We start from the raw sequence: 10554 nt of genomic DNA, 5'->3' as shown, positions 1-10554 counted from the left end.
GTGACTAATCCAAGTTTAGTTAAAGAGGCGTTTTTAAAGTTTTACAAAAATAAATTCAAGCATTCTAAGGTGGTTAGGATGGGTACCCCTAGCTCTCGGTTTAGAAAACTAAATGAAGAACAGGTGGAGTCCGTACAAGCTTATTTTTCGGATGATGAAGTCAGGGAGGCGGTGTGGTCGTGTGGGAGTGATAGGGCTCCGGGGCCCGACGGGTTTACGTTCCGGTTCCTGAAACAATTTTGGAGTCTGTTTGAGAAGGATGTGTATGACTTCATGAGGGAGTTTTTTGATACCGATATCATTTCGCCAGGGTGTAACTCTTCTTTTATTACGTTAATTCCTAAAGTTGAAAATCCAACCGAGATCAAAGATTATAGGCCGATTAGTCTAATTGGGTTGCAGTATAAGATTGTTGCAAAGTTATTGGCTAATAGATTGGCTAAGGTGGTAGACTATTTAGTCAATCCAGTCCAGTCTGCCTTTATAAAAGGAAGGCAGATTTTAGACGGGTCTCTTATGGTTAATGAAATCGTTAGATGGTCCAAGTTGAAAAAAAGAAAATGTTGTTATTTAAAGTAGACTTTGAAAAAGCCTATGACTCAGTCTCATGGGAGTATTTAGATAACATTATGGAGGTAATGGGATTTGGTGAGAAATGACGCATGTGGATTAGGGGTTGCCTGCAGTCTGCTAGGTCTTCGGTCCTTCTGAATGGTAATCCGACAGCTGAGTTTCACCTGCAGCGTGGTCTTCGTCAAGGAGGTCCGTTATCTCCGTTTTTGTTTATTCTGATTATGGAAGGTTTGCATGTGTGTATGGAAGATGCTACTCACAATTCGATTTTTAAAGGTGTTACTATTGGAGAACAGAACTTGCATATCTCGCACTTGTTTTATGCGGATGATGCAATCTTTCTTCGAGAATGGGATGCTGAGAATATCAAGAATTTAATTCGAATTCTTAGGGTCTTCTATATGGCGTCTGGGCTTCAGATTAATCTTCATAAGTCAAAATTGTACGGGGTTGGTGTTGAGCAGGAGGCTATTGCGCAATTAGCTGCATGTACAGGGTGTGGTGCAGACTCGATTCCTTTTGTTTATCTTGGGCTTCCTGTTGGTCAACTTATGCATAGGAAGTTGGCACGGGACTCAATTTTTACCAGGTTCCGTAAAAAACTTTCGGGTTGGAAATCAAAGATGTTATCTATTGGAGGCAGATTAACTTTGGTTAGATCAGTGCTGGGCAGCTTGGGAATTTATTTTCTTTCCATGTTTCGGATGCCTAATTCGGTTTGTAAGGAGTTGGAAAGAAGTAGAGCTAGATTCTTTTGGGGAGCTGATGATCATCAAAGATTCTTACATTGGGTTAAATGGGAGATGGTGTTAAATGATAAAAAAAATGGTGGCCTTTCCATTGGTAGTTTGGAGTCGTTTAACTACTCCTTGCTTTATAAATGGCGTTGGCGGTTTTTGAATAGCTCTAACCTTCTTTGGGTGGACCTCATTAAAAGCTGTTACGGGAGTGATGGAGGGTTTTGCATGGCCTCTCGGTCCAAACCAAAGAAAGGAGTTTGGCTCGGGATTGTTAATACGGTTTGGGATATGCATTATAAAGGCTTAATTCCGTTCGACTCTATATGTAGGAGGGTGGGGAATGGCCAAAGTATTAGCTTCTGGAATGATGTTTGGTGTGGTGACATTATACTTAGAGCTAGATTTCCTCGTTTATGTGTTGTAGCTAGTAATGTTAATGCGTTGGTTAGTGACTATTGGGACAGGCATGATTGGAGGTTTCAATGGGTTCGGATGTTTGATGGTAGGGTTTTGGTTGATCAGCTTCTTCAACTGATGACGATGTTGCAGTCGGTGCGCCTTTCAACTAGTAGGGATTCTTGGCGGTGGGCTATTGGAGACGAAGATACGTATTTGGTGAAAGAGACTCGACTGCTTTTAGATCGGCTTAGTCTTCCTTTAGTTGGTGTGGAGACTAGATGGAATATGTGGCTCCCAATAAAACTTAATATTTTTATTTGGAGAGTGGTGCTAAATAGACTTCCTACGAGAGATAATTTGGATAGAAGGGGGCTAGACATTACTTCGGTGTTGTGTCCGGTGTGTCAACAGACACGGGAAAGCGTGAATCATTTGTTTTTTAGTTGTACAGTGGCTTTTCATCTTTGGCTTAAGGTGGCAAAGTGGGTGTACCTTCATATTCCTTCGTTTTCAAGTGTTGAAGAGCAGTTGCAGTGGGTCGATGGGTTGACGACGGTGAGGTTTAAAAGGTTGATTATGGATTCGGTTTGCTCTACTTTGCTTTGGGTGCTGTGGACGTTTCGAAATGATATCCTGTTTGGGAACAAGAAGATGAAAAAGGAAGTTTTGTTTGATTCCGTTGTTTCTTTCTCTTTTAATTGGTATAGTGCTAGGAATCGTAAGGCTAGCATAAATTGGACTGATTGGTTGAAAAACGCTGTCTTGAACTAATTGTTTTGTTTTGGTTTAGCTAGTTTTTCGCTAGCTTTTATTTCAATTTGCCGTTCGAAAAAAGAAATTATATAAGTAAAATATATTATCTATTATTGAGGAGTATATATGTCCATTAACTTTAAAATTCCGTGGTTAAATAAGAAAATGTTGTGGAAGACTCGTCACCCGTAATTTATTGAACCTTATAAATTTTAATGTATGGTAACATCTTCATTGTACAACTTTTATGCAGTTGTACCAATTCTTCTTAAAATACATTAAACTTACAAAGACCAAGAAACATTACCACAACTAATTTATAATATTTATTTAAAAATTTTAAAACTTTTTTTTTCCCATCTAACTCAGAATCTATTAAGTACCTAGAATTTCATTTTTGAATGATATATCTAGACTTATATTTTCATGAGTAAATTATAGTTTTGGTCATTGTGGTTTGATCATATTCGTACTTTCAGTCCAACATTTGAAAATTTGACAAAATGTATTTATGTGGTTTAAAGAAATTGCATTGCACATCTTTAGTCCATTTAAAAAGACTATTTTACCCTTACTTTTATATTTATATATATATATATATATATATATATATATATATATATATATATATATATATATATATATATATATATATATATATATATATATATATATAATTGTTTAGTTTTTTTATATTTTTCTGCTTACATTTTATTTTACTTATTTATATTTTTATGATTAATATTTTTTTGAAATTTTATTCGAATATATTTTTTAATTTTTTTTCGTTTTGATAGTTTACATTTTTTTTGATTAATTTTCTAAGTTTTTTTTTTGTTTTTTTATGATGTTTTGTTCGAATATATTTTTAATGATTTTTTGATCTTTTGATCTTTTGTTTTTTTATATTTTTATAAAGTTTTTTATAAATATTTTTTGTATAAAAAATATAAAAAAGTTTGTTAAATGCGAATATGATTAACATATATTACATATCAAATTATTTATTTTAATAGAGTTATTGTATAGGCTAACCGGATTTCGAAATGAGTGTTAATGGCTTAGAGTTGAATTGTTTTAGTTTTAGAATTTTTTTTTACATTTTGTTCCGAATGTCAAATGCTAATCAGAATTCTTATAACTCAAATACATGTGTCAATGTTTTCGAGTTCATTTTTTTTATTTTTAGAAATTTTGTTTGTTTTCGAGTTATATGGTTTCCAATTAGCCATTATATAACTTGAAACCCGTTCTCGAATTTCAGGTAGTCTATCTATTAATCCAATTAAAAAATAATTTTATACCTAATCTATATTAATAATATTCATATTTAACGAACTTTTTTATATTTTTACAAAAAATATTTAAAAAAATATAAACAGACAAAACGTCAAAAAAAAATTAAAATGTATTCAAACAACACATCAAAAAACTAGAATTAATTATTCAAAAAAACTTCAAAAAAATTATAAACGAACAAAATGTAAAAAAAAACATTAAAAAATTAAACAACAAAATATATATATATATATATATATATATATATATATATATCTATATATATATATATATATATAAAAGAAAAACAAAAATATAATAGTAAAAGAAAAACAAAAATATAATAGTAATGGTAAAATGGTCTTTTTAAATGTATAAGGATGTACAGTGCAATTTCTTTAAATCATGCATGTTATCAAATTTCAAAAATTGGCTAAAAATATGAATCTAACCAAACCACATGGACCAAAACTATAATTTACTCTATTTTCATTTAACCAAGTGAACTATCTATTATGAATGTTCTTATTATCCATCAACCGTTTGAAGGTTTATTAAAAGTTCCTCCCTACTAATTATTTATTTATATAACTTATAATTTATATATGACATGATAATATATTCACAAGGGCACGTTTATATTTTCGTTGTCTATTCTGATAATGCGTATTTGATTTTAATTTAATTATAAATTGAAAAAAAATATTTATATTAGAAAAGTTATAGAAACATACTCAATGTTGGTCACGTTTATAAGGTTTTAATTAGCTCTATTTCTTGGCGTAATTTATTAAAAAGTAATATTTGATTTTTTTGTATGTATTTGTAAAAAATAACAAAGTGTATAGGGGTTTTGTAAGAACCTTTTGAATGGTATGTAGGACTGGTGGTGATATTGTATAGACCTGTCCATTTTTTCTATGGACCTTACATAGGAGATGTTTTAAACTGACAAATTCAGAGCTTCTTTTTTATTCATTTATACCTTAAATATCTACTATTCAATGTCAAGTGGAGAAAAAGATTCCTCCATTACAAGAAAGCTCTTTGATTCACCGAGTTTCCTTTGAGCCTCGACACCTTCATGTACTTTTTCAAGATCGTACGTTGTTACCGACTGGTATTCCACTTTTTCCTCATAGATTTTGTACATAGCCAAGTAAAGCGATATGGCAAAGACTGTCACACATATTAAATACCAACTAAATTGAAAATTCACCAAAGACTTGGCCCGTTCTAAGGCTTCTTCTCCATGGCATCGGACCACATGGTGACCCACTTCCAGGTTTAAGAAACAACCTTTAGGAATCAACCTTCTAGTCCAAAGCATGAAACCCATGACAATGATCCAGAGACCTTGGAATAATACGCTAATGGATCTTATGAAGCTAAGTAAGAAGCTTTTCTGGTAGCGAATGCCCATAAGGGTTGTGGTGAAAGAGATAAGAATTAGTATTTGTAGAAGCATATGGTACTGTCCTTCGACACCCATGTGATCAGCTGAGTGGAAGTGGAAGAGGAGGAGTTGTTGCCCAAAGGCAATACCTTCAAGCAAATGAGTCAACTCGTATTGGATTATGGGTCCAAACTTGTCTAGTAGTATCGCAAAGGAAGCATAGACCAAAAATGCCAGGGAAATGAATGAGTGCTCAAAGTTGTGTAGATGGTTGGAAGGAATGGTGCCATCTGTGTCAAACGGCTGGTGACGATGTGGTCCAATAAATAGCTCCATAGCTATGAACATGGAACAACCTACCATTATGAAGTAAAGCTCCAAATACCTGATCTTGGTGAAGGGAAACCACGGTAGAGAATGATAGGTTTTGGGGTTTTGAACATGAAATTTGATATGGTTGAGAAGGTGCCAAAAACCCTTGAGAAGAAACCAAAACCCGGGTGCCACATGTCCCACCAAAGATCCCATGTGTAAGTGTTTGTTTGTCTGTGTCTTAGGTGTTGTATGTGTGAGGGAAAGATGAGAATAGAGATAGAATTAAAAAGAACGCTAAAAGGTTAATGAAATTTGAGAGAGAAAAAATGGGTTTTAAAGGCGGCTGGATTGAACGACTTCAGATTTCCAAAGGGGATGTCAAATTTTTTAAGATTATTCTATTTTTCTTTTGTGTTTGAATAAGAGGACATCCCATGTGGAGAATAACGGTGTGTTTGGCAACACTTTTAATACGAAGTGAAACTCTATTCAATACTCTCACAACCTTTAACAACATTTTTGCCTTTGAAGTGCAACACTTTCTTTTGTTTCTCATCATATAAGTGCAACACTTTTTATCAACTAGTACAACACTTTATTGAGCTAATTACAATTTGCAAGCCTGCTTGAAAATGATTTTCGCTATAGTTATTTTAATTACGACATATATAGTTTTTTATTTCTAATCTAGGACAAAAATTAATTTCTAAACTGTAACTAATTTGTACAAAAATAAAATTAGAGTAAATTACACGAATAGTCCCTATGGTTTGGGGTAATTTGTGCGCTTGGTCCGTAACTTATTTTTTTAACTCGGAAAGTACCTACTATTTGTTTTTGTTATGCGTTTGGTCTCTGTCTTACCTAAAAAGACTATTATTTAAATAGGGGAAAATGATGGGTAGGTAAGGTGAGGTGAGGAGAGTGGGATTGTGGTGTGTTTAATTAAATAAATTAAAAAATTAATAGCATAATATTTTTTTAGGTAAGACAAGGATCAAGCGCGTAACAAAACCAAACAGTAGAGACTTTCCGAGTTAAAAAAATAAGTTACAGACCAAACACGCAAATTACCTAAACCATAGGGATAATACGTGTAATTTACTCATAAAATTACTACACATAAATATATAAAAATGACACACATATGCAATAAAGGCTTCAAACAATAAAAGGTATAGATATATAAAACAGGTGTGCAGTAGGTTTGACATTTGGGTTGTGTTTGAGTTGGCGGGTTGGCGGGCCAGAATAGATTGACCCAACCCAACCTATATAATATATGTGTTGGCAACTTGAAACATCAACCCAATCCAACCCACATAACCCGCTTAACTATATGATTTCGCGGGTCAGTAGGTCATTTTTAAGTAACTTTTCATATGTTAAATTTATACGAATTATACACCTCTAAAGTAATTAATAATTAGCATTTTACATTTATTAAAATGAAATGAACTACCAAATACGAATCTAACATAATAACTTAATAAACAACAATTTTTAAAAAAAAAAGTTTCCAAAATAAAGTCATAAAACTCATAAACATCCAAATGAAATTGAAAACATTAATGAAAAGTGCAATTGTGTGGTATATTCCATTGATTGTAAATAAAAATATAATTTTTTTAAAGTGTATATATATATATATATATATATATATATATATATATATATATATATATATATATATATATATATATATATATATATATATATATATAATCGGGTTGACGTGTTGACCCACGAGCTCAAATAGGTAACCCGATCCATCCCATGAAATAAAATGGTTGATGGGTTAGCGGATCAAAAATCTCAACCCAAACCCGTTTATTTTTGTGTTGGGTTCGTGTCGGGTTATGAGTTGGGTCGAAGATTGTCACCTCTAGTGTTATGTATTTAATCAATTGAAAACAAAAATATTATGGATAGTAACACCAAAAGAAAAATAACTATTATATCATAAAAAAAACTAACAATTTACTTTCGATCCTTCATACCATTTTGTTGAGCAAATCACCTTTAAGAGTTGTAAACCGCTAGGTTTACTAGACTTTTCACGGTTCACATTCAAGAGTTACAAGTTTGTTGCACATCAAGAACTAGTATTTCCATCGGATCATATGTTTTAAGAGGTCATATATATCTATTAGTGATTAGGGTTTTGGCCCAAAACCTTTAGGGTTAGATTTGGTCTCTTATGTATTCCTATTTATATAAGGTTTAAACTAACTATTTATCAATGAAGTATATTGTCACACCCCCGAAACCAGACGGCGGAAACGTCCGAGGGCTCGCGTGACTTAAATTGAATATCATTACAATGAATATACATGAATCATAACATAAACATCACCATGCATCAATACATTACAACTGATATTATTTACATCCAGTACATTGTTTTAAATATTACACATTCATTACATAAATTGTTTGAGAGTTTTCAAAAAATACATAACATCCTAACATTACTTGATATTACCCTTCCGCTTACCTGTTACCTGAGAATACAAGTTATTTTGGAAAACGTCAACATATGAAATGTTGGTGAGTTCATAAGCAATGTTGTGATAAAAAAAAATGATTTGTGTAGTTTGTAAAACCCAGAAAAAAATATATTTTCTGAAAAGGCAATAGTTTGTCAAAGTGTGAAGATCCATAAGTTGATGCATGAATGATTTCAAAACGTGTATATAAAAGGGAGTTTTGTATTATATTTATAGAAATTACAAGCGAGTGGTGTTGATTTCCTAGAATAACCCGATGTTTTCCGATAACGCGCGATATACTTGTTTACGAATTGCTATACCGCCACAACGAATGATTTTTAATTACTCTTCCTTGATTACTCAGGGGGGGGGGGTGTTGGATTAATTAATGGTTGTGAGTCGTTATAACCATGCATTGATAATGACTAGTTATAACTACAGACTACGGACGATCCTTAGAGGTGTCGCTCGTTATTACTCACTTAATCCAAACAACCTTGATTACTATTGATTAACAACCTGAATCTGTTTACTTTGATTACTCATAAGCCTAGCAAACGAAGAGGAGAGGAGTACGAAGTCCTGCTACTTTCGTGAGTTAATTTAGGCTGTTGGGTATGCGAAGGACATATTGGCCTATCTCGCATTTGATTACTTTGACCTTACTAGCATTACTAATGGACCACTAGGGCCCAACAGCACTTAAAAGCCATTGAAGGTCCCTTTATATGGAATTGGGTCATAGAAGGCCCATTAACATATAATCATTATCCCTTGGGCCCAAAGATCATGTTAATGGATTTGCAAGGTCCGACAAGCATGATTTGAGACTTTCAAGCCCAAGGTTTTGGAATGTTTACTTGTCTTAGGTATTGTATAATTGTTGGAGGGTTGGATTGAACGATTTGTTATTTTTGTATCGACTCGAGACCGATCGATTTGTTTACAACGATATTTGGAGTTATACGTGTATTCATCTTTCAATTTTTGTAAGTCGTAGTTTAGTATTTTTGACTCAATACTCTAGAAATAAAATGATAGACTTAAGAATATTGGTTTGACCTTTTCAGCCCTTCTTTAATAAAAACGACAATTTTAGTCCCTTATAAAAAAAAGACATTTTTGCCCTTAAACTCTTTTCTTGGCACTTTTGAGTCATAGACTTGTTCAAATGATGTTTTTAGCTCAAGTTTAATCTTTGGCAGTTTCAGTCCTTCCAGAAAGAGTGTTTTTCGGTTTAAAACCCAAACTTTTGCAACTTTTACAATTTTTGCCCAAAATCCAAAAACTTTACATTTTTGATCCTTTTTGGAAAAGAAGAACATTTTTAACCCTTGAAATAGTTTTGTTTAGCTTTTTATCCCCTGTTTTGAAGAAATTACCATTTCAGCACTTTTAAATTCATGATTTTCGCAACTTTGGGCTTGTTGGGCCGAAAAGCCCAAAAATTAGCCCATTAAGCTAATATTTACATTTCAAGTCCTTTGAAGAGCATAATATTCATAAAAACATTTGTTGTAACTGTTTTGACTCCTTTGACCCTTAGGAAATCTGTAAATGACAATTCTTAACCCAACTTTTGTTTATTTGACAATTTAAGTCCAAAAATGGGTTTTATGTTGAAAGATGTTTATCACAATCTTATAAGTTATTATTCTTGACTTGTTTAGTGTAATAAAACTTAGATCATGTTTGTTTTCCTTCTTATGGCATAGATCTCGAGATTTCTTCCCTTTTGGTTACATATTCATCACAAAAACACATAAAATCACACATACATGCATAAGATCATACATAGCATACACATACACATAGATCTACACATTTTCTTGTATTCTCCCCCATAAAACATTATAAAAACCGAAAAAATAGGGGTATGAAGCTCACCTTGAGTTTGTGGGTTCGGTTTTGAAGAAGAATGGGAGAAGTTTGATGTTATTCTCGGCCTAGCAAGCTTTTTGGAGGATCTTTGGCTCAGATGTGCTCTAAGATGCAAGATCACGAGTTTAAATAGATTAGGAGGAGATTTTTGATGAAATGAAGTAGTTAGATCATGGATATAAGCACCAACTTACCTTGAATGATGATTTTTGTGGAAGAAACTCCTTGAAAAGCTCTAAATCTCGAAATTTTTGAAGAATGAGTGCAAGTGTTCTTGAGAGGATTTGGAAAGAGTTGAAATGAATTTTGTGAGTGTGTATGTGTGTGTGTCTCCTCTCGGCCGAGAATCAAGAAGAAGAAAAGAGAGAGTTGAGGTGACCATCATGGTTGCATGTTGGTCCATGCATGGAAGTATGTGGTGTATTAATAAGGTGGCAATCCTAAAGTCAACTCTTCCTCCCATGTTTTGTGGTTTGGGCCGAGAGAGGGAGAAGAAAGAAGAGAGATTGGGCCTTTTTATGCTTAAGCCCATATTATGATCCAATTAGATGATTTTTGGCCCAATTGGTCTTGTGAGAGGGTTCACGGCCCAAAATAAATCAAGGAATGATTTTTATGGTCCATTAGGGCTAATTAGATTTGTTATGGCCCAATAGGGCCCATTAAAGATAACCTAGTTCATTTTGGGCTTACAAGGCCCAAAATATTAAGTTTCATGTATATGGGT

The 10554-nt window shown here is 33.1% G+C and overlaps 1 protein-coding gene across 1 annotated transcript; it reads right to left on the bottom strand.

Moving 5' to 3' along the window:
* Positions 1-4712: 4712 nt before the first annotated feature.
* On the bottom strand, positions 4713-5763 carry LOC145121211 (uncharacterized). Its single transcript, XM_079056993.1, has one exon. It carries the CDS (start codon positions 5665-5667, stop codon positions 4741-4743), a length of 927 nt encoding a protein of 308 aa, XP_078913119.1. The 5' UTR covers positions 5668-5763; the 3' UTR covers positions 4713-4740.
* Between the last annotated feature and the right edge of the window lie 4791 nt (positions 5764-10554).

This window comes from Lactuca virosa, chromosome 6, assembly GCF_052849685.1.
Source record: "Lactuca virosa cultivar CGN04683 chromosome 6, Lactuca_virosa_CGN04683_v6, whole genome shotgun sequence".
Classification (NCBI taxonomy): domain Eukaryota; kingdom Viridiplantae; phylum Streptophyta; class Magnoliopsida; order Asterales; family Asteraceae; genus Lactuca; species Lactuca virosa.
This window is presented reverse-complemented; position numbering and strand designations above follow the sequence as displayed.